Here is a 25,831-nt window from a genome sequence, read left to right on the forward strand (position 1 = left end):
TGACAAAAATGGGAGACAGATGAGCGGATCCATTGAAACAATTTATTTTATCCATTATATGCTCTGAGAGAACTGCTCAGCCAGTCGGAGAGAAGCGTGGACCAATGCTGCTTGTTCCGGTCTGGTCCAGAGGCCAATCAAGCAGGGGCCCGGTGACTGAATGGATGTCAGTATTTATCAGCCTCCTGGTGCTTTCAATTAACAGCCCATCTACCTGCTTCCTGAAAAGAATAAAACAAACAAAAAGTGGACTAGAGACACCTACTGGACAGGAGGGAATCTTCACAATGGTAACTATCCTGAGCATTCATGACAGACTATATTGTGGCATACAGCTGTAGCATAGAAGAGAGCAATAGGGAGAGTGTGAGCAGCACTTACATGAAGTGATTTACAGCTCTAATACCCTCCTCTTGACTCTGATTGGTTGTTTCTAATGGAGAGGTGTTTTTCTGCAGATGGCTCAGGTAGGAGGTGGAGGAGCTGGATGTTATCACAGACTATAGGTCTCATACGATAATGATACAACAAGGCAACAGTTTTAAAAAAACATAATTTTAAAAATGATACATACTCTTAATTCTTCATTTCAAGAACTTTAGGATATTAGAAATTATTTTTGTAATATTTTTAGCACTTCCTTCCAATCATTCTTTTATATCCTCCAGCCCTTTCTTTATTCCCTTGATGAATAGAAACCATACATCAGACGACAGAATCAGAAAACATTTATTGTTCATCCAAAGACGGCACATTAGTCTACACATGCAAAGATCCTCCATCCACAGTTTGGATGGAGGATCCAAACTGTGGATGGTGTGACTGGTCCAGTGTCACGCTACACGTTTGGATTCCACTGACTTCTAGGAAGTACAGAAAATCAGATCTGTTGTTTTTTTCTTCTAACTGTAAAACAAGGTGTGCTTTTTCAGTAAACTCAAACATCATGCTGTACAGAGTGTTTAAAACATTAAGGCTTGGATCCAATTATTTTTTTTCAAGATGACTAGAGTATCAAAGTTTGTAGGAAATATACTTTTTAAGAATAACACATTTATAGATTTTTCACATCATAAAATCTACTCCAGTAAATATTAAAAAGCACACCATCAATTACTATTGAGGCTGGTGCTGGGAGCAACAAACAGGATATGTTTGTGGCCTTTGTGGCCATAAGACAGAACCTCATTTACTTATTATCTGCTTCTCTGTAACCTTTTCCCCTTTTCATCACATATTATTTGTACCCAAACAATCCCTAGTGACATAAAGAGAAAAGAAAGAGTTGAAAGATGCTGTTCTAATTTAGTTTTTTTATAAAAGCTGATCTTCCAGCTTTTGTGTGTTTCACATTGCAGACAGACAGAGTGATTTCTCTTGGCACTTTTCAAAAATGAGAAGTAAAATGATTCTGAGGTGAACTCTAACAGCCAATTCACCACCTGAGCAGCCAAACCATTAAATGAGGTAATAAATAAACATGACATAAAGTTTCATATGTAAACTATTTTGGACTGCTTAGTAAATAATTATTTCCTTACTGAGAAATTGTCTTGGCTTTCGAGACTATTTCCTGCAATTTTCTTGAGTATGTACACATTTCACATAGTCATCAGTGACAACTGTAAAAGTAATAATCAGAGTACCTAGATACAAAGCTTGTCAGACAAAGACAAAGAAAAAAACATGATGATATATGGTTATAGTATGACTAAATTCTACTGTTTTATATTATAAAAAACATGCTTATAATGTCTCTGGGGTTACAAAATTAGCTACACAAATGTTCTGATGTGAGAAAAACCAGACTTTGGTACATCTTGCCATATCACAATATGACAAGAAACAGTTGTCCCAGTTTCTTTTTGTAACAAATTTTAAAATACCAAAAGTGTGTGGGTGTTTTATTACATAAACATTTAATAATCAACATGAATTTTGTCAGAAATTGTACCTTTTGACACAAAACAAAACCAAAGCATCAACTAGCACAGTCTAAAACAAATTTGAGATTCTTTGTTTTAGTACTGTACAACCAGGAACTTGAATAGAATTTAGTTATAAGTAATGCATCTACAAAAATGTTCTTAATATTACTAAAGTAAATGTGAAAAGCAATAACATAAAACTTAAAAGTGGTGTTTTATGTATTTCCCCCCCCAAAAAAAATTGAGCTTCAAATAAGAGAGTTCATGAAAAAGCTGGTATTGACTGTAAAATTAAGGTAATCATTAAAAATTTGTTAACATACTCATTGGAGATTTGACATATACTTGCATAAGTGTAATAAGATGCTGAGGTCACCAGAAAAGGTCATTCAGCATGCCAGAGTCTGGCAGTATTCAAGAGTCTGGCATGCTGAAAAAACTTTGCTACTGTGGAACATGGTGGATCACTCTGAACGGTTTCCATTGGAAGAGATTGAAAATACGCAAAAATTAAGATTGGTGGCAGATAATAATGAGAAACTGTTTATAGGGAAATTAACAGATGTCTTACAGTGAAGTAAGGCTGAGACAGAAGGTGATGTTGGAGCAGGTCAATAACCCAGAGCATGCTCCAGTCTGATTGACAGCCCATGGTATAAATTATACGCTGCTTGACTCATGACTTTATTAGTTCTAAAGGACAATTTTAAAAAAAACTTACCAACAGTAACAGTACCAGCCAGTTGACACATCAATGGCTGGTACTTGTAAAGCAGCCAATCCAGGAGTACAATAAATTGTATGCATGTTAAGGTATATTTTGTGTTCTATCTAGTAAATTAGGCAGTTCTAAGCTTTTTTAGAGGGGGTTTCAAGTTTTCATAGATTTCAGGCAGTGGTGGTCCCTAAACCCATACAAATATAGGGGTCCGCTTTACCACTAAAATGATTTGGTCAGCTTGACTTCCAAACCCCTGTTTCTTACATAGAGTATTCAAGAGTCTCTGCTGAAGTCCAACTATCTCTGAGCAGTCATTCTCTATGTCAGTCTGCACAAACCTGCGGTAGTTTGTAAAAACAACAACTACAAAAAATTAAATAAACAAATTTTAACAAAGCTGCTCCGGTGATTTGAAATAAGACAAATGATCAGTTAAAAGGTGAGGCTGCATTTTGTTAAAAGCAAAAGAAAAAAATCAATAAAAAACTTTGCATGAGACATGATTGTAGAGTCTACTGGAAATTGAACACTAAAGTGTGAAGGTAAAGAGATAGAGAACCACCATGTCCTTTAAAGAATTTTCAGAACCAGAGAACCTGAAGGCATCAGAGTTGAAGAATGATGAATGCCAGTATTCAGCTCACTAACACATAAAGGAGCAAACTCAGATTTTCCTGAACAATGCTCAGGTTTCTGTTACCTGTCTTACTTCTTTTTGACAGTAATATTCCACCTTCACCCCACAAAGTTCATTTAAATTCCTGGTTGTCAAGCAAGAAAACAGAGAGAACCCAATATAGCTATACACAAACAAAAACCAACAGAATGCATTTTAATTGAAATTGTCACTTTATGTCTAAATCTTTTAGGAAACTTTTGTTGAACTCTGCTACACAGGCAACATTAGGTTGTTTAAAACAATCTGTGCTTTTGCTACATTGGTGTACACAGAGGAATACAGCATTTAGATATTGTGAACAAAAAAGATCCCTCTTTCTAAAGCACTATATACTGAAGTACTGCAGCCTCAGTAATAGATATTGCAGTTGCTCCCTTAAATGCCTTTAAGGGAGCAACTGCTGCCTTTTCCTTTAAGGGAGCTTTTCTCATATGTAATTGCTATAGATGATTATACAGTTTTTGGAATTAGAAAATCAAACCTGAGTGAATAAAAAAGCAGTTTTCAAACAAGGATTTATTTTACCTATAACGAAAAACAAGCTATGCAATCCAAGTTTGCCTGATGTGAAGCCACAGATGCTCTGCCACACACAGCAGCCACAGGTTGCTGTGTGTGGCAGTTTCAAACATGAAACATGGTGAATCATAGCAACTGTATGATTTAAGAAAGAGCACAAATCCTTTTTCACATATTGCTGTGTTGGTTTGCAAAGCTTTTGGTCCTTTAAAAAGATATTCATCTCATAATGCTTTTGTATTTACACTGACTGAAGTAGGTCTTCTTTTTTATCCACTCTTACTGACTCAGGTAATTCATGCACACAAAATGGATTTCACTGGAATACTTCAAATACTTTCCAAAAAAAACAAAATATATAAAATGGAGTCAGAAAAATTCTGACGTTTTGTCAATCTTTCAACACATTTAGAAGTTGTAAAACTGGTGAAATAGTGCACTGTTTTGCTGATGTATGTGCTCTAAGAATTGATTGCCATTCATGTACAAATGTACTCACAAAAAGTTAGGGATATTAGGCTTTCAGAAGAAGTGTCGGGATGCATTATAACCTTTCCAGCTGAACTTAATGTGACTTTTGCTAAATCTTTGAATACGCATATCCAACTGCTTAATGTTTAAATACATTTTGAACAACCTACTTTTCTCTGATGGCAAAATTCACAACAGGTGTATGATCCCTGAATCAACCAATACTTTTCCTACCTCAATTGTTTTTTTCTTGTATTAAAACAGTTCTTAACATACTGCAAACATTTTGACATCATGACAAGTTAGCAACAGCTAACAACTAACCAACATAATTTCCATTGAGAGGCTTCCAACAGAATGTTCTCAGATGGAAGTGGCCACTGAGCTTACAGAGTCACAGTATCATCAGCAGGTTGCAAAGTAGATATAGAAAGACTGGAAGAGTCACAGAAAGGTATAAAAGTGGACTTTCTTTGGCCTCGTCTGCTATGAAGTGAACAATTCCCAGCACAACCGGATAATGAATGCCATTCAACTCCTGGTATATTTAAGAGAGGTGAGAGGCTCCCAGATGCCACATCAGATCATTAGGAATCATTAACATCAGTGTGGTTTGTGTACTGGACAACCTGCAACAATAACTGATCACACCAGCAGGCTGAGGGGCCAGGCCTTGTATGGGCCAGGGAACGTTTCTTTGATGTAGGTTCATTCACGTTTAGCTGAAATGATACAACCTAAATAACATCATTAATCCAGTCATGGATTAATGATAAAAAACAAAGGGATGACAATGCTCCAGGTCATCGAGGCTGTATTCTTGAGGAACAGCTGCTGAACACCAGGGTACAATGACTGGAGTGGCCAACATTTTCACCAGAACTGGTTCTCATGGAGAACCTGTGGGGTCAGCTGTACAGAAACTTGTAACTCCATCTTCCAGAAACCCAATGATTGGAGGGCCATCCTTCAACAAGAGAGGGACGTCATGCCACAACAAACTATAAGTTGACTTGTGAACAGCCAGAGACATTGTTGTCAGGTTGTAATAATGCTCAAGTCACATGACACATTATGGAGACATTGACATTAATTATTGTTGCATACCCACAACTTTTGGTTTTTCTTTTAATAGACTGTGTGAGGTAGGGAAATCACTGTTGGATATTTCTAAACTTCCTCACTTTCATGCTACAATATTATTGTTGTGTGAACTTTTTACGTCTTCCACAAATTTGACCAAAAGCAAAATATCCCTAACATTTTGTGAGTAGTATATGATTTTAGATGTATAAAACAGTATGATGCAGCGTACAATAAACGCTTACTTTAGTGCAAGTTACATCTAATTTGTCTTTGTAGCTACATGATAGATGCTAAGCTCACTTATGGTTCCAACAGTATTCTGTTAAAGATGGGCTACCTGTACAGAACAGAAGCATTAGAAAATCCTTCTTCCTTCATAGTTGCAATTCTTTGCAAAATAATTATTGGTGCATTTGGAGAATACAGAATGCTTTATACAAAGTAAATAGTTTTGGCTGGTGTAGCACCACTTTCAAGTATACACAGTATTTACAATGTAGGGAAGTAAACATTGGTTTCACAGCTATGGAACAACAATTTAGTCTTAATGTGACTGGCACATTGTTTTCTGTTGTTTTTTTTGTTGTCAAAAACATATGACTCTATAAAAAGGATTCCCATAGGAGTGACCACAAAGAAATACACAGTGATTATTTTGACAACACACAAACTGTTGCGCTTCAGTGTAAGCGTGTACAAGAACCATGCTACATATAAACTTCTTTAGAATTTGAATTTGCTGAAAATACACTTGTTCTATTTGCTATCTTCAAATGGCAGTCCAGTCACATTGTGTTTTATTCCTTGAAAGTAGGAGTAATTGAGGTTCCCTTGTAGAAAACATTCCTAGCATTATCAGGACTGTTGGCTCTCTCTGGGATCATAATTATATTATTGCTTTTTCTTCGCAGCGTTGACTCACGACTGGAAGCAACTGAGGGGATTTCCGAAGCTGCCTCTCCCCCGAAGTTACCACTTCCTCCAGCCCCAGGACCACATCCATCTCCTGGAGTGACCCTTATGGTGGACAGGCCCTGAGGATGGAGCCTCTGCTCTGACTGGCCAGTGTTCTGGGTGTGAACAGTAACTATGGATGGGGTTCCAACAGTTGAGGTGGTGATAATAATATGTTTGCCACGCTTCCGGTCAACAGACCCTTCACGAGCTGAGTCTGAACTCTCCGAGTCGACGTTTTGATCATTGTGCTCAACAGTCTGCCTGAGACTCCCAGGACCTGACCCACTACCAACACAGCTAGTCCCTGTACTTCCACCGACACTGTTGCCATGATCCAGTGATCGCCACCTCCAAGATCCACTTCCATCTGTAGACGGAGCTTGAATAACTGGTTTGTTATTTTCAGGGTGGGCTTCTACTCTGACAATTGCTCCAGTGCTCCCTGAAATGCTACCAGTGGTGCTGCCCAGTGAGCTGGGCCCTGTGGTGCTGATAGGGTCTTGATCGGTGAGTGCTCTGTATCGTGTACTACCATGGCAACTTCCATTATCATAAAAACCCATGCTGCTTTCATCTAAGCTTTTGGAATGGGTTTGAAGTAGACCCTGCTGCTTGGACATAGCAATCACTTGCATGATTCGTGGCTGGGTGCTCTGCATGTTTCCAGTCTTCTCAGCTGCTCTTTGCCAGTTAGCTTGAACTGTACAGTTGACTGTTATGTCACTTGCTCCTGTCCTTTGGGAAGTGGTGTTGTAATTTTCATGTGCTTCCTCTGGTATGTGCACTAGCTGTGAAGACCCAGGTCTAGATTGCATTGATATCCTGGTGCCTCCAGTGATTCCACTGCAGTTACTGGGTAGTGTGGTACTAGCACCAGCGGGTAGCTTGGACAAGTATGTGCTGGCATCAAGGCCCCCATTTATGCCCACAGTTGATGGTTCAGAGCTGGATCGTAGCTCGATGCTGCCATGATGTGGAAGGTGGCCAGAAGATGAGTCGACAGAGGAGGAAAAGGAGTCTGGGGACATCATGGAGCATTTATGGTTGTTGTTCTTGCTTTTCCATTGAGACAGAAGCTGCTTTGAGCGACTGGAGTCCATGGACGCCTGGTGGAGAGTGGCAGCATGGCGTCTGGCAGCTTCTTCATATGCTGCTATGGCCTGAGGGGTGTGAACCCGAGGGAGCGTATGGCTAAAACTCATCATGGCATCTTTGCTTTGGGGGCTGCAGGGCGACATCACTTCCACATTAGCATTGGAGCGCTTTAGGCTGTCTTCAGGTCTCTGCTGCTGAAGGCCTCGGTGAAGCAGGCTTTCAGAATGGGAGGTGGGGATACCAGCCTCACTAGACATACTAGCTTTCATCTGAAGGTGATGGAGAACAGCCTCCTGACTTACATGTGGCAATGTGCAAGACGGGTGGTGCAAAAGAACAGGAGGGTTGGTGTTGGGCTCCTCACTTGACTGGAAATTTCCAACTGCATACACCCCCTGGAAACAAATCAAACACAAGTACTTGATAATGCACAAATCATTGACATGACTGTGACACCTTTTATTTTATACAGTTTTAATAGGTTCTTATGGCTTAAGTGTTGAATTTCACTTATTCTAAAGATAAAAAAAAGAGAACCACAGGTGGAAACCTAGTCTATGGAGCAGTGATATTTCATTTAGGTTCCTACCAAGTCCTTTCTGCATTGGTGTGTTGGAGTGTTTCACTTTTGGACTGCAGGAACTCTAGGAATTTGTAGTTCCTAGAGTGTATAAATGAGCTTCTAGTTCATCTCTTATGATCTTGCCTCTTCCGATACAATAGATCTAGTTCATTAATCCCTCTCTTCAGATCCCATCAGATCCTTGTTGTAGTCATCTTATCATAACTTATGACATCAACTCTGTGGCACTTGAGCATTGAAAACTGTCTTTGGAGGCCATGCATTCTTATTGCAAGGATTATCTAGTACTTAGTAGTTTTGTTCTGTTCCATCTTCAATATGTCTTAATGTATTTTATTTATTTATTTATTTATTTATTTATTTATTTATTTATTTATTTATTTATTTATTTATTTTTATTTTTATTTTAGAATGTTCTTCATAAATATATATGAGGTTCAGTTTGGTAATCAGGTTTTTCTCCTAGGTTTATTTTTTGGTAAGGCAGACTGTCTTCTTTTAGGAATTTAAGGGCTGGCATCAAAACGTTGGTAACAGTGAGCTCCAATGTACTTCCAAAAGAATGTCATTAACCTGGGTTTCAAGGTCTCCTAATCCATAATGAACAGTATGCCACGCATGGAACAAGTTTAATTATGAAATTTCCTCACTGCTTATATATTTCAAACAAGGCCAGTCCAAAGCAAAGCAAACTAAGTGGCTCCTTAGGGTCCCAGGGCTACTAGGGAGCCCCCTAAGTGGAATTTCTTTTTGTTTGGTAATGATTCTATGTGATTATATTAACAAAAACACATAATTTCATTATAGAGTTCTGATTTTTACAATAATATGTATTTGATAATGCATGTAGAAATCATTCTTTATATGGGAAAGAAACATAAATTGCTCTTGGTGGTCCCCTGGTGGCTGCAGTAGGTCACGCTTCACCAGTACTATGAGCTGCAATTTACAGAGTTCATGCAAACCTCCAAAGCTACAATGGAAGATAAGTTAGCAAAACAATGTCACAAAAAAGGACTTATCTGTCAGGGAGAGAGAGAAAAAAGAGGAAAAACAGAAAAAAAGCCAAGCTAAAGTATGTTTGTATGTCTCTTGGTAATGTAATGTTTATCAAAAAAAATTGTGGAACTGCTAATAGAAAATTAGTCCTGATAGCGACCTTGAATGGTCCAATTCAATAGCTAAACATTTATGATACCATCTTTGTGTTTGGAGTATCTGGAGTGTTCCTCCAGATACCCCAAATAAGTATCTGGAGGAAAAATAAGTACGGTATTTGAACGCTGCGACTTTGCAAGTTCTCCCACTTAAGGATGTGGTGTCAGCTCTCTTCAGGTCATTGTCATGGAAGAACTTGACAATGACCGGAAGCAAACAGCCAGGATAACCAAGGAGTGGCTCCGTAACAAGCATATCTAGGTTCTGGAGTGGCCTACCAGTCGCCAGACCCAAACCCAATAGAAAATCTTTGGAGGAGCTCAAACTCTGTGTTTCTCAGCAACAGCCCAGAAATCTGGCTGATCTAGAGAAGGTCTGTGTGAAGAAATGGGCCAAAGTCCCTGCTGCAGTGTGTGCACACCTGGAGCAAAACTACAGAAAATGATTGACCTCTGTAACTGCAAAGGCTACAGTACCAAATATTCACAATGATTCTCACAAGTATTCAAATACTTATTTGCAGCAGTAACACACAAATAAATTATTAAAAAATCACACATTGTGATTTTCAGCGTTATTTTTAGATTATGTCTTTCACAGTGGACATGCACCTAAGATGAAAATTTCAGACCCCTCCATGATTTCGAAGTGGAAGAACCTGCAAAGTCGCAGGGTGTTCAAATACTTAATCCTACTGATTCCTGACTTTTGATGATCATCTCAGTTATATCCAATATGTGTTGCATGTGTGGGCTTGTGATACATGTAAATGTAAGTGAGACAGTTTGTCCAGATAGTCCCATATATGTTCATTTTAAAGACATATATTTGATACAAGATTATGGTATAGTTGTAAAATATCCATTAATTATTCTAGTGCTCTCCAAATGTCTGAATTATTATTATTTAATCTAATGAACTGAAGTCAATTCAGCCCAAAGAAGTATTGAAGTGAAAAATTGATAGTTGTTTATGATGAAACATGCTGTTTTCAAGACTTCAAACTTACAAGTAAATTATTTTCTTGGTAGCTACTTTCAACATATAAAAGATGCTAGCAAGGGAGCAATTTTTGACAAACTTACCAGGTACACGGCGATACCACCTCCAATTAGGAATCCCAGATAAACGTCAACAGCGTGGTTCTTGTACTGAATGATTCTAGTCAAACCACAAATGATGGCACTTATAATAAAAGAGAAGACCAGCAGAGGCTTAAGCAGTTTGGACGAGTCTGTGAGAGTGCTGTTGAAATACATCTGTCAACACAAAAACACATATCAGTCCTGATGAGTGGCATTGCAGGCTTTCTAAAGATCATTCAAAGTCCATCCTTCCATACATCCATATACGTATATAGGGCTGCAGATAAAGCCTATACAGCAAATAACCACATAGTTCACTCTGCACTTAGCTAAAACAGTCACCTGAAACATCATCACAGTGAATCTAAACATTTTTGGTTGTAGTGAAAAATCAGCTTAACTCCAAATACAGCAGCCTGCAGTTTTCAGCTGATCTGAACTATTGTAGGACTATAAGATGTGACAACACACTGTTGCTACCATGGGGAGCATATCTGATACACCGAACTAAGTATCAAAACTAGAAAATGACTTAAACATTTTTTATTACTAAATATCTTATTAAAAATTTCCAAACAACAACATTGACAAATTTTAAGTGCTTTAATTATTGTATCCATTCATCCATCCATCTGCTCCTTATCCTTTATTAATAAAATTGGCAGTCAGTTACAAAATGGTCATTTTTGTTTATCTTTTAGCAAATCTCATTTAAAGGGAACTAAAAATGGAATGATTGTGTACTGCTAACACACTGCTATCTGTTTAATGACATGCTGTTTAAGCTTGACTACACTGAAAAAAATTAACTTAGTGGGTTATCACATTAACAAAAGAATATCATGTACTTTTAACTAAATAATTTAATGTTTCAAACAAAAACGTGATACAATCATGTTGAATAAACAAGAAAATTCAACAACTCCATGCTTATGAAATTTAATCATGTTGAGATAACATGATTCATTATAGTCAGACTGATCTTGTGCTGAAGCCAAGTGAGATCACGGGACATCACGCGAGAACATGGAAAATCACGAGATATTATACGAGACCATGCAAGACAATCGTTTTTTGTCTCAACTTGAATAAAACGTATTCAAGTTGAGATAACGTGATTCAATTTAGTCAGACTCATTTCCCTCTACAGAGGATCTAGCGAGATCAGAGGATCACAAGAGATTATTTTTACCCTTTCACCCAGTCCTGTCTTAAAACACCTAATGTGATGTAACTTAAAAAATTGTTTTTGAATTAATGTAATTAAATCATGGAAAGAATTTTGGGGCTGCACAGTGGCGCAGTTGGTAGAGCTGTTGCCTTGCAGCAAGGAGTTTGCATGTTCTCCCTGTGCATGGTGGGTTCTCTCCGGGTTCTCCGGCTTCCTCCCACAGTCCAAAAACATGACTGTCAGGTTAATTGGTCTCTCTAAATTCTCCCTAGGTGTGAGTGTGTGTGTGAATGGTTGTGTGTCCTGTATGTCTCTGTGTTGCCCTGTGACAGACTGGCGACCTGTCCAGGGTGACCCCGCCTCTCGCCCGGAACGTATCTGGAGATTGGAACCAGCAACCCTCCTGACCCCATTAGGGACAAGGGTGAACAGAAAATGGATGGATGGACGGATGAAAAGGATTTCCACACAATTAAATAGCTTTCTTTCAGCATGAAGCATGTTTGTTGAGCTAACTTAATTTTCATGTGTTGGATTAACTTAATAATTATTGTGAAGGTATCACTGTAACATATGTTGATTTCTCGGGCGTGCTGTGGTGGCTCAGGGGTTTAGCACACTGCACATTTGGAGGCCCTAGTCCTTGATACAGACATCGCTGGTTCGACTCCCGATCCTGGCGACCTTTGCCGCTTGTCCTTGCCCTCTTTCTTGTCTGCCTATTGTCTAAAAAATACGACCCCCTAGCGCCGCAAAAACTCTTTGGAGAGAAAAATAGAAAAAAAAAGTTGGTTTCAACTAAATTGCCATCAATCCAAGTCAAGTAAATTATTTTGTCCAAAGCATTGCAAATTAGTTGGGCTGGCTCTTTTAAATTACATTGAGTCCAACTATAGAACCGTAAATGAGTTGAATCAACCTTAATAAATTAAGTTGAGCCAACACAATTGCTTTACATTGGAATAACCTTAATAAATTAAGTTGACCTAACACATTTGCTTTAAATAGTAGTAACAGAATTACATGGTGCTGAAATAAAGCAAAGTAATCAGATGGAAAACCTTTCCATGGTTTTTTATGTTCATCCAAAGAGTTATTTTTTCAGTGTAATAAGAAAATAAGTCTTTAAATACTTTTTTACTGAGGTCTATACTGAAGCTCTAGGAACTGAACCAGCTGCCAGGCATGTGAACGAAGCACATAGAGCAGATAATAAAAGACTATTATCCTCAACTAAAAAGTGTAATTAAATCTGTCCATGGTATTTGTGTGCTTTTAGAAAGGTTCAGTTACTCACTGATATGTAGACAGCAGCAAAGGATGCTAGTGTGGCATGCTGGGATGGGAAGGATTTTCTGTAACAAAACAAAAAAGAGAACGAGGGACTCATCACTAAGGCCAAAGAAAACCAATGATGATGCCAGGGTGTTTTGTTTCCATGGGTTCTCTCATCATTCATATTAGATATCTCCCGCATGAGTTTCTACCTACAACCCATCACAGACCCATAAATCATATCTAAGCATGCAGCCTGTGTCTGATCCAGCCTTGCTATGGTGCGTTTCAGCAGAAGCAGAGCTGGGAGCTGCAGAGGGAACGTGAACCTGTGGCCCACTTTCTCAGTGAGCTCCATCCATGTGACCTACTTCTACCAGCTCCTCACATTCTGTCCTCTAACCAGCTTAGCTATGTGTGCGTGGGTGTCCGTGCATGTGATGTGTGTGTGTGGATCCCAGCATCTTGATGCATTCAAGCAGTTGTGCATGCATGCCTTCATTTAATTTCCATCTAAAACATCTGTGGAATCATAAAAAATTAATACAGATGTGAAAACTGACTGAGCTGCTTCTCACAGAGCTGACCTAAATTTAGAGATGAAATCAGTCCAGCAGATTTCTTTACTACAACTCTGGTGGTTGAGTCTCTGGTCTTTCGGTGAGAAATCTCTGCAGTCGATGCCTGATGGCTAACGAGTGCCTCTGGTGGCTGACAGTTAGTTTAGTACAGACAGATTTTTCTTCTCTTTCCTGTTTTTTTTTTACTGAATATTGTCTAAGAGCAGTAATTCAATAATTAAAAGTGAAAAACAAATCTGCACACAAATTTACTTACTTTAAATCTCCAAATACAACTATTTGAACTTTGTATTTAAAATAAAAATTATTTAGACTGGCATATAAAATAAGCCAATATACTGTTTAACATGACTTCTAATATAAAATAAATTATTTAAAAATCAGTCTGCCTAAAGATTTGTACTTAGTGAGGATTAACTCCGTTCAGGTTTGCCCTCACTTAAGTAATATAGAATTGGAATTAGATCTGACAAAAAAAGGGGAAAAAAAACAAACTATAAATTCACCTCATTCTAAGCTATAGTGAGAATCCTATCATGATCTAGGTCAGGGGTCACCAATACGGTGCCCGCGGGCAACCAGTCACCCGAGGGGACCTTGTCAGTTGCCGGGGGAACAAGTTCTAAAAATAGCCATTGTCATTAGGGAGCACTCCCAAAGAAATTATTTTATTTAATCTATTTACGTTGAATTAATAACATTTGTTTATACTTAGATTTTTTAAAAGTAAATTATAATTTTTTAAATAAATTGCTTTATGCCTAAAACTCTTTTCTATAGTAAAAGTTCAGAACTGCGCAGTCGCCTGCAGGATTTTATCGGAGGGCAGCAGCGCCTGTAGCTGTACGGCTGCACACACTCTGCCTACCTTCAGATTTTACTTGAAGTAAAAAAAAAAGAATAATTTCTTAAATTTTTATCATCGAACCCTCTTTACAATTAAAATTGTGGAGAAAAAATAAGATCCTCTGCGTCAAAACATCTTGTGTAGCGCACGTCTGATTCTGTGGGGTTGCGCACACCAAAGCTCAAATCTTATTGGTCAGTTTGCTTTTTTGTATTTGGCAGCTTGGCGTTTTTTCTATAAGCTAAAAATGAATGAGCAGAGTTTGAACCTCCGGTAGTTCTAAGAGCGGTTTGGATCCCGGCGGAGCTTTTTACCATGTGCGGTTCTGGCGGGTCGCCTGTTTATGAGCTTCTTTGACGATTCCCGAACTGGAGAGCTGATAGATGACATCTGCCGCTCTTCCTGAGCGTCGCGCAAACTGGATTAAACAATTTAATCTAGTTGAAATGTTCCCCAATTAAGCAAACATTGTTGCTTCACCTCCTCCTTTGGACTTCTGACACCACCTGAACCTGGGAATCAACATCCTCCTCTTTCCGTGGATCTACCGTGTAGGCTTTGATTCCATGTCTTTATAATTTAGCATCGTTTGTGGAAAAAAAAAAAAAAAAAGAAAGAAAGAAAAAAAGGGCGCGCTGTTTCGTGGTTTAGGTTTGTGCTGGTTTTGTGCGACGCGCACATGATGCGCAGAGAGGTGGTTGTGCTCTTGCAGGTCAGGTACAGTGATAGTTTTGTACCTTCCTATCTGTCAGACATGTTTTTTTACATCTGCTGGTGTCAGCCAACAGGTGACCCGTCAGCTGTTGCGAAACCACAAAAAAAAATCTAATAAACCGTCGACCCGCCAGAACCGCGCACACTGTAAAGCTGACAGAAAAATCAAACTGACCAATAAGATTTAGGCTTTGGCTGTGTCAGGTTCTATGTTTTTCGGTGTATTTATTTCTAGTTTCCTGTGTGTCTGAGTCTCTGTGTTGTCCTGTCTCCCCTTGATTAGTTCCCAGGTGTGTCTCATTCCCTGATTACCTTATGTGTATTTAGTGTCACCTGTGTCTCTGTGTCTTGTCGGATCCTCGTCTTCGTCTTCGTTTACGTCTCGTCTCACGTCACACTTCGTCGTCCTGTTACTTGTATCCTGGTTTGTCATTAAATTCATCATATTTTACGTGCAATCTGGTTCATCTGCGTTTCTGCCTCACCTCCACCACCACCCAACATGACAGGCTGCCCTTTGACCCCCAGAGACTCACACTGATGTGCGCTACATACAAGATGTTTTGGCACAAAAGATCTTTTTATTTTCTCCACAATTTTGTTAATAGTAAAGAGGGTTGGATAATAAAAAAATACAATATATATATTTTTTTATTTAAAGAAAAATCTCAGTGTGTCCAGCTGTACAGCTGCACCAATCCATATGTCACTTGTGGGCAATTTAGAATCACACAGAAAAGCTCCAAAAGGGAATCAAACTTAAAACTCTGAACTAAGAACTTCTGATCACTTAATAACAATTAACCATATCTGCCATAGTAAATCAATACTAATAACTGTTGTCAGTAGTCCCTAACATTAATATGATCAGGTAGCATGTAATCATATATACATATATGTATTATTGTTATAAAGGGTAGCCAAGAATATTTATGTCTGTATCAAACAAGTAGCCCTTCGTGTTGCTCTGGACCCGTGAAGTAGTCTCTAAAAGGTTGGTGACCCCTGACCTAGAGGCATCAGGGTGAACCCAACAGATGTGCAGTGCAGACTGGAGAAGCTGTTGTGAAAGATGGAAATAATAAAGGAGATGTGGCCCTCAGAAAGCTAGTTAAAACATATACTGACTTGGCAACTGAGCTAAAAACAGTGACAGATGAGTAAGCAAACAGGCAAATATTCCTTTCACTGAAATACATCCAGTAATAATACTATGACAGCAGTAAGCCTGGTTCTAGTTTTCCTCAGTCCGTGGTTCATACCAGGCATGGTTCTGGTTCTGGTTCAAGCATCATTCAATTTCTGGAACAAACTTACAGAAAACTGCAAAGCTGCTGAAACACTGAATTCCTTTAAATCAAGGCTAAAAACAAGTTTATTTAAAGCCTTCCATCAATAAGAACAGGAAAAAAGTTCAACTCTCTCCTCAGCATTTTAACATGTTCATCTTTAACACCTTTTTAATTATGAGATATTTGTGGGTCAATGGAAGAATTATGGGCAACCATATCCAGAAATACTCTGCTGTCATGATCCCATTTAGCTGTAATAATCAAGAAGGGCCATTCATTTCCTTTGCAGTGATTGACTGTGGAGGCAAAGAAGATTGTAGTCCTCAGCTTCTGCTGTAGACCTAAGACGTTTCCATTTATCCGATTCAATGAACATTGAGGTATATTTGGTGTTTGAACTATTGAAAAAGACATTTAGAAGGATTTTTAGAGGGAGTCTCAAGGAATCAATGCTCTGGTCCCCAATGTACTTGACTGCCAGGTGGCCAGATTAAATACCTGTTGGTTGATGTATTTCAGCTGCTGAAACAGGCCAACCAATATAAATCCTTCCTCTTTATGAAAACATGAAGTGGACTGAACTAATGAATGTGTGACATTTCTTTTGAGGAAAACTAGGGTCTGGGCATTCGGATCAGTGATGAAAATGAAGTTAGGCAGGAAAAACATTCCAGTAGGGCTGTCACCACATCAGGTCAGTGTTTGTCATCACATCAGTTCTCACCTCAGTATTTTCCATCTATAAAATCCCTACATGCTCTTATAAATGGAAAAGACTGCGAAGCCATAGCTCAAAATATCAAAGCACAAACGTCTTCATCAGGTGCAGCATGCAGCTTGAGAACCGTTGTGTTCTCTCTAAAGGACGTAGGTAGGCGTGTTCCTGCATGTGTTTACACTAGTTTCTTATCCAATATCTCTGGCTTTTCACTTTTATCTACTCTGCTAAATGTTGCTCAGAGTAACTTAAAAAAACAACAAAAACAGAGACCGTGGGTTTAACAGTAATAACCTGCTCACATCCAGGCCTGGAGGGTTGACATCCTGTTACTACTAAATGTCTCCCTGATCCAACACACCTGAATCAGATGTTTATGACCTACTCAGTCTGCAGTGAAGTTCTCCAGGGACTTGCTGATGAACTCATGGTTTGACTCAGGTGTGTTAAAGCAGAGACACATTCAAAAGTTGCAGAACATTGGCCCTCAAGACCTCCGAGGGCCCCTTGATCTAGATGCTCTTCTGTAACAGTTTAAACATTTATTTCATGCGTTTAATAAAAATTCTGACCTGCTGATGTATTCAGAACTCAAACTGCCCAAACAGTTGATCAGTTCTTATTTAACACATATTTTAAAACTGTTGCAAAGGAACAAAATGCATACTCTTTAATTACAGTGGCTTACTGATTACTTTTGTCACTGGGAAGTTCTTAGTTCTAGAGTTAAGTGAAAGAGATGAGTGCTTTTCCTCCTCACCTCCCCTGGTTTATGGCTGCAGGGTCTGCTCCTGAGCAGATATCCTCTGTCACATAGGGGTTCTTATCACAGCTGACATTCAGTGTGGTGTAGTTGGGTTTGCACACAGTGAGGAAGTAGGGTGTTGGATAGCCAGTCATTAGCTGCAGGATGTCGGTAATAAGGGCTGTCGCACAGAGGCCAAACGCATGAACACCTGAGGATGAAAGGTTTGACGTAAGACAACTGTACAAGAGGTCCAAAAATCATACCTGAGATGATAATGTGAGAAAATGCAACATGAATTAAGAAGAACCAAGCGTTTATTGGTCTTAAACCAAAAACTAAGAAAGTGGGCATACCAACAAAGCGGATGGCTCGGCGAATGAAAGAGTTGAAATTGCAGCCTGCTGCGTTGATGCTAGCCTCCGTTCCACCACCAGTCGTCCTCCGAGAAAGGCAGCAGAACAAGATGGCCTCTCCAATCATGATCTGGAGAATAATCACTCATTTATTGCATGTGCTTACATATAGATGTGGTTGGTAAATATTTTACTAAGGATTACAGCAGACTCAACATTTAGTCTTCAGTGTGTTTTTTGTTACTTACTTGCTGGGCTTAACCTTTGCTGTACATATTCTGGTTGGTTACTGAATCATTGTTGCCTTTAATAATGTTTACATATTTTCAGATCTAATCCAGACACAACATAAGATTTAATTAATCCAAGATGTTACAGTTTCATTCAAGTTACAAAACAAAGCACCTTTCATTCATTATTCCAACTGATAGAATGTTTTCTAAGTAATCCAAGCCAGTTGTATTGAGCCATTAACTTCCCAGTGATCAGCCTCCTGAGTAAGGATGTGGGGAATGTCAACAATTGATTGCATTGAGCCATTAACTTTATTAAATTCTGGGCATGGTAGTTGCTCAGGGGTAAAGCACACGGCCCACATACGAAGGACTTAGCCTATGGCCATCACGGGTTTGGCCTGGACCGATGACCTTTGCTGCATGTCACATAATAGATCACTATTAAAAAAATCCTAGAAAAAAAATTTCCTGTCTTTCCATGCTTGGTGCTTGGCTGTCTGACGTGCAGTCATGGTGTGGAGGGAACTGGTTGTTTGACTGGGTGGGTGGGGTGGGGTGGGTGACCTCCTACATCTCCTGTGTCTCTATGGCTAACACTTCTGTGCCTTGCTGACCGTCTACCAGTGTGTGGGGCGTACATATTGCCCTGGGTCTGTGCCTTAAGTCTGTCTGCCTGGGGCATTCAATGATGACGTTCAGAGGCAAAAAGTAAGAATAAATTCACCTAAATGTCCATTCATTCATTCATTCATTCAAACAAACAAAATGCATTTGAACTGAAAAGTGTAGCTCACTCTGTTTATCACTGCAATTTCAAAACACTTTATTAAAATGTGATGAATCTTTGAACTGCCAGCCTCAGCCTCTGGCCATGTGAATGGCCTGAAGATTCCATTTCACTTTGGAGCCCCAGCTGAGGTTGTATGTGAACTTCTGGCTGTATTACAGTTTATGAGACTTTATACTTCTAACTGTACCTTATACAGTGAAATACTCTGAATAAAATAATTGTTTTAATACTGATATTTTCTAATATTCAACCATGTGGTTTTCCAAAGAAATAGGAACTCTGTGCATGTTTATGGTCTTAATACTCACAGTGATGGCTGGTCCAGCGAAGGCCAGGCTAAGCAGCATCAGCAGTGGGATGACCTCATGGTTGGGATCGATGTAGGGCAAGCTCAGGCTGCGGTCGTGGCAGTTATACCCAGAATTCACCGGCTTGAACACATCGGTCCACTCCAGGAAATAGAGACTGACCACAGATGAGACCAGGATGGGCAGCTATGGAGACCAGAGCCACACAGAGTTACCACACTTCCAGGTCATAAAAGCTGAAGCTTATGTAGATTTCCAGTCAATATTTCTTTTTATGACTGTAGCTGCTGTAATGGCCTTTTGGATCAATGAGCATGTTAATTTGATTCAATGATGCATGGAAGATTAGGGATGTGACCTATGAAAAGAAAAATGGAAGATGTTGAATGGAATTAACAATTAACTTGAAATGTACCCACTGACCCTAAATGTGATCAAGAAACTCTAACGAAAGTGTATTTGACATATTTAAGGTTTAGAAACAACAGAGGACAAACAGTGAGACATCTGGTCAGATGTGTGGGATTAAAGCTCATCTTAACGTCTTAATGCTGCACAGTTCTGTGGAGGCTGCTGGGGCCAGGCAGTCACACGGCTCAGCTCAAATACAGCATCACACCTAACCTGTCACAGAGTCAGTGGACAGGACTTTGGCAGCTGAACAGGTCAGAGGTGGTGATGGCTGGTGGCAGGAAAGATCTTCTGCAGCGGTATGTACTGCACTGAATCGGAAGAAGCCTCTGACTTAAGATGCTCTGCCTTCCCAAGACACTGTCATGAACAGGATGGTCAGGGTAGTCCATTATTTTCTTAATCCTTTGAAAAATCCTTCTTTGCATAAGAAGGATGGAAAGAAGACAGTCGTCCCCAGAACAGAACCAGACTTCTTTATCAGGCTGTTGAGCTTTCTAATGTCCCTGGTTTTGATGCTGCTGCCCCGATAGATGAAGGCAGCAGAGTTGATGCATTCAACAACAGGCTGACAGAAGATCTGCAACATTTTGCTGCAAACCTTGTATGAGCTTAGCTTCCTACAGTCTGCTCTGTTTCTTTTTCTAGATGCTTCACTGTTGCATCTAGATGAACATCAAGGTATTTACATTTCTCAACCACCTCCACTTCTTCTCCCATGATGGAAATAGGGTTTGATCTAACCCTTTTCCTACTGAAATCAACTATCATCTCCTTTGTTTTGTTCACATTTAAGATGAGATGATTGATGATGATGATGACCATGACACAAAGCGATCCATCAGCTCTCTGTACTCATCTTTGATTCACCCGACAACTGCAGAGTCATCAGAGTCTTTATGTAGATGACAGAAGTCGGACTTGTGCTGGGAGTCAAAATGACTCCAGCTGTGTCTACTATTAAACAACCTTTTGTTGTAATGGTAAAAGTTATAAAGTAAAATATATTTGATAGTACATATCCTTTAGTCAAACAACACAGACTGCAACCATCAATATTTAATCATGTTTTCTTCATGACATTACATCTAGGATAGCCAGTCTGCATAATGAAGCCCGGAGTGAATGGTGCTGTGCTCTACAGCTGGTTCTGTCTCTAGCATACACAGCTCTCACACACCAAACACACAGCACCACTGCTGCAGAAACAATGTGCAATGATTCAAATATCACAGTAATGACCAACAATAAGTATTCAAGAATTTTTTTTATGTTTATTTTATTGTTATTTTATTATTAATATCACTTGGAGTCACACTGCTGTGTAAGTAAACCGCCACTAATACAGCCTGTGATAAATGTGTCAGATAAAGACTTGGAAAGCAATCAAGTGAGTCCAAAAGGGTCACACAGCATCTGCCATGCCAGTCTGAATAATTGTTTCAAAAGCTAAAAGTTAATCTGCTGTATTATTGTAAAACACAATACAATTTAAACTCCAATCCTAAATATTCATCATGTCTGTGAATTAAGTGATCTTTTCCTACAGGTGTACGTGACCTCTAAAACATTTAAATAAAATATGACTAAAACTATCTGCTAATGTGCTGTTAAGTTTAATTCTGATAACGTCCTACTGAACTCCAGCTCTCCTTTCACACCTGAAGTCTTTTTTCTCCTTCTTCAACATGTAAAAATTATCACCATCACAATCTGTCTCCCAAGCTCTCTCAGTGTCGTTAGTTTTTTCCATCTCAGTTTGAATGACAGCAGATTTCACCAGCAGGACATTTTGGTGAGCAAAGCTGTGAATACAGCACTGCTCTCCCAGTGTGATCAGTGCTGTGAGAGCATGGTAAAAATTAGGAAGGGGCTTTGTAAAAAAGAGATCCAGGACACACCCATGAACCCACAGTGATACCCACTGTATCAACCAATCAATCAATGAATCATCTTTATTTCTATAGCACATTAGAACAGAAATAAATTTTAAAAAACATACATGTCCACAGCAGGCATATTTTAAGGTGCTATACAACAAGGTTGAAGCAGATCAGATAGATGAGGTAGAGCAATGTTGGTCAAGCATTTGAAATAACAAAATAACAAAAGCTTAAAATGAATTCTGTAGTCTATGGAGAGCCAGTGAAGGTATGCTAGGATGGGGGTGATGTTTTGGCACCTGGATCTGAGTTAACAGTTGAGCAGCAGAGTTCTGCACAACTTGCAGGCAGGTGGTAGAGATCTGGCTAATGCCTACTAGGGCTGTAAGGATTCCTCGAATGATTGAAGTACCTCGATTATTACACCCAGAGTCAGATCAGAGACTAAGTATTAGGGCAAGACTTGAAGCTTTGTTCAATTATGTTTTATTATTTAGCGTACCATGTTCCGCCCGGGTCATTATTTGGGTTGGGCAGCCCTGTCACTTCCGCCTATGAGCTGTTGCTAAGTGCTAGCAGCATGACATAGAATTTTCTGGTGTTTCATCAGGGTTTGGGGGACCAATACGCATTGAGAAATTGTCTGCCGGTGTTCTGTTGTAATGCTTGGAGTATGACAGCTTTTCTGCTCTCGGAACCGCGTTGCCACCAAAGAGAGAGAGGGATCCGATTACTTGATTAATCGTAAAAATAATGTATAGAGTACTTGATTACTAAAATATTTTTTACAACAGCCCTAATGTCTACATACAGTGCATTACAGTAGTCAAGACGAATTGTCATAAAAGTGTGAATTAATTTATCCAGTTCCTGTTTTGCTAAAATTGATTTCATCTTTGCTATTTGGTGAAGATGATAAAAACCTTAATGAACAACAGTGTTGATCTGTTTCTTTTTAAAATCAAACTTAAAGTCAAACTTTACCCCCAGATTGGTGAACCAATCTGAGCCAAGATTTACTCCAGGGGAGGGACAGCTACTCGGTCCAAACAACAGAACTATGTTTTTGTCATTAAGGCAGCATGCGAGTTGATAGACTGTATTGTTTTGTGCCAAAGGAAAAAGATCTGGCATAATAGTGAAATGAAAACAGGATTTCATGTCTTTTGTTCTCAAAACTTTTTATACGTTTGCTTACATTTTCATGTTGAAAGCAGGACTTCATGTCTTTCTTCTGAAAACTTGTAACACTTGTACTCAAAACTTCTTCTCGCTCAGACTTAGTCTCTGCTCAGACTCTACTTTCTTATGAAACATAGAACTGCTTTTTGGCACAGTCGCCTGGCAACCTCTCAGCCAATAGAATAAAAGTGTTGTACTAGGTACGTTTGTTTCCTTCTAGCGGGTGGAAACAAATGCCTGTGTGCCTACTATTGATTGTAGCAACCTTTGCCACCCATTGGATTTAACAACAATGTCAGCTTTCTGCACCGTAGTACACTAAACAGGCTTATAATACACTGGGGGAAACACTGTTGGACCAGACCTTCAGTGAGCATTGACCCATGACCCCATCACTGTTTCACCTGTTCCTTCCTTGGACAGCCTTTGAAAACTGGCCTTTACTGGCTGGGAAACAACCACGAGATCTGCAGTTTTGGAACTCCACTGACCAAGCTGTCTAGCTATCAGGGTCAAAATGTAATTCCTCAGAGGTTTATACATTTATCCTTTTACTTTTTTCTTGTTAACCATGTCCAGCTTTGGTTTTTATGTGGACTATGGGCATTCAGCTACGAATTAGCACATTTGCAGCAGCCAGAATTAATCCTCCAGTTGTGATAGTTTCTGAGATACAGCAATAATGTTCCTGGGCCAATTTGACCCGTGGAGTGTTTAATACATGCAATAGTGTCAGAAACCAAAAAAATAAAAAATAAATCCTCTAAAACATTTTTGTATCTGATTATTAACTCCAATACTAAACATTTCAGTCAATATTTGTACAATTATATTTTTTATTTCTCCCAAATAAAGAATTAGTGATGACAATTTACTCAATTGGACATAAAAAAAATTAATTTACATTTTTATGTCCACTGAAAAAACAGAAGACAAAAAAACAATAATTAGCCTAGAAATTGATTTTTTGTAGATTTTTTTTTCTATATTACATTTTGAATTTTTTTTCAAGGGGTGATCTTTATAATTGAACTTGAGATTCTGTTGTGGGTCAAACTGATTATTAGTCTTGAAGCTCTCTTCAAGACTAATAATCAGTTCGACCCACAACAGAATCTATGTTTTATGTTTTCCCCCACTTCTGCTGTTTCCACTCTGAGTGGATGGAGTTTGTCCACGGGAACAGAAAAGGTTCCCGTCAAAAGTTGCATGAACACCTGCTTTCTCACAGTTTCGTAGTGAAGTAAAGAGAATAGTGAGAAATTGTGTGTGTGCATGTATATGTGTTGAGTGCGTGCGTGGTTGTGTATGTGTGTGGTGAAATATAGTTCATAGTTGCAGGGAAACAAATAGAATTGGACATTTTTAAAACTTTTTTACCCTTCAACTTGATTGCCGGTGTTCGGTTTATCTGTGCAACCCGTAAATTCATCCTACTTTATGATAATGCACACATCGATGCTACGTCACATACTGCTTACTCAGTAGATTTCTTATAAATGCGTCCTACCTATGAAAGTACTGTTTCATGTGTTTTCTTTCATCAAAGATTACGGTAAACTATATTTAATTTATTTTATATATGGCTTTCATTAAGCTGCTGTATTACTTCATGTTTTTAATTTACATGACAGGCAGCTTGTATATTTATGGCTTTAGTTTGCCATCTGCAATGTCGTTACTATAATAAACAAGTCTTTGTTTGGTGGTTAATCAGGACAAAATATGTTGTTTTGTGGGCTATTATGTCCCTATATTTAAAAAATGTTAAATAATGTTATCCAATATATTTCACATTCACACAATCCACTATAGTTTTCTATTTGTAAACATGACGGTAGCACTTTTGGACACGTAGCCCTGACAGAAAGACTTAGCTATCTATCCGTGCTACGGTAGGAAAATCTGATGAGGTAGCACTGATAGTCAGAACACATGATGCCAGTTTGACTAGAGAGCTACAGGCCAGCGGTGAACTGGAGCATGAAAGCATGTACAACGGGAGGAGGAGTGACAGTTACCACAAGCTGCATGGGATCTGGAATCCTTTTCATTTACATTTGCTCTAATGTAAATGAAAACCCAAACTTGTCCTGTATAGAAATCATTTCCTTCATGCTTTCAGCATTCTGCAAAGATTCTTGCCTCTAGTAGGTTTGATGGCCGACGTGCTTTACTTCGTATCCCTGATGAGAGTTACAAGCACAGAATGATATTTCTCTTCTGACCTACTTTCCCTGAATTCATGCATAGAAACAGATATTGATAGGGCTGCACTGTTTCTCTAGACAACCTCCGATTATTTTAGTTGCATTTTTAATCTCTGTTGTTTAGTAAAGGTGTACAGATTATAAAGGAGACATATTTACCCTCTAACATACATTATTGTTGTCGATTCGTTGCATGTGTTAACCAGCCAATCTTGCATCATCATGAGAACATGATCCAGCTCTGCTTGTATTTGCAGGATAAAACAGATTCCTGCATTGTGCAAATCGCCATAAATATCCTGCATATTCTGTTTTGGAGGAACATCCCAGATAAAAGCAGCACGCTGAAAGAACATAAAATTGAACTCATGTTCAAAATTAATGATTCTTTAATTACATTCTTATTAAACAGGATGTTTTTCTTCTCATATTGGAGTGTAACTAATGGATCTTTGATGCCAGTTACACAACCACGTACCCCTCTCTGCGCGGGTTAGTGGGCCACCGCTGGGTGGAAACCAGAACTCACCTCCACAAAATAGAAGCAGGGCAACAGGCTGACGCTGTCTTTGGTCAGGACCCCCTTCTCTCTAACAGACATGATCAGGCCTCCGGATGTCCAAACGGATCCAAAATATAACAGGGGAAATGAAGGCGTTCTGCCGGGATCAGGAGCGCATCATGCCGCCTAGGATCCAGAAGCTCAACCCGACAGCTGCTCGGACTCCAACCCAGCGGCTCGGTTTCCGCTCGGACCAGAACCGAATCTGCGCTGGTGGGGAGCTCCGGGTCTGGTTCTGAGCATCTCGCGCTGCCAGCTGTCAGATGGA

General features: G+C 39.2%; 1 protein-coding gene across 1 annotated transcript; it reads right to left on the reverse strand.

Annotated features, from left to right (window-relative positions):
* Positions 1-640: 640 nt before the first annotated feature.
* Positions 641-25,831, reverse strand: LOC122824292 (2-lysophosphatidate phosphatase PLPPR4). Its single transcript, XM_044104715.1, has 7 exons — positions 25,531-25,831; positions 19,316-19,501; positions 17,982-18,111; positions 17,641-17,836; positions 12,751-12,808; positions 10,283-10,456; positions 641-7,851 (listed from the first exon to the last, which is right to left on the reverse strand). Exons 1-7 carry the CDS (start codon positions 25,600-25,602, stop codon positions 6,202-6,204), a joined length of 2,466 nt encoding a protein of 821 aa, XP_043960650.1. The 5' UTR covers positions 25,603-25,831; the 3' UTR covers positions 641-6,201.

Source organism: Gambusia affinis, linkage group LG21 (assembly GCF_019740435.1).
Source record: "Gambusia affinis linkage group LG21, SWU_Gaff_1.0, whole genome shotgun sequence".
Classification (NCBI taxonomy): domain Eukaryota; kingdom Metazoa; phylum Chordata; class Actinopteri; order Cyprinodontiformes; family Poeciliidae; genus Gambusia; species Gambusia affinis.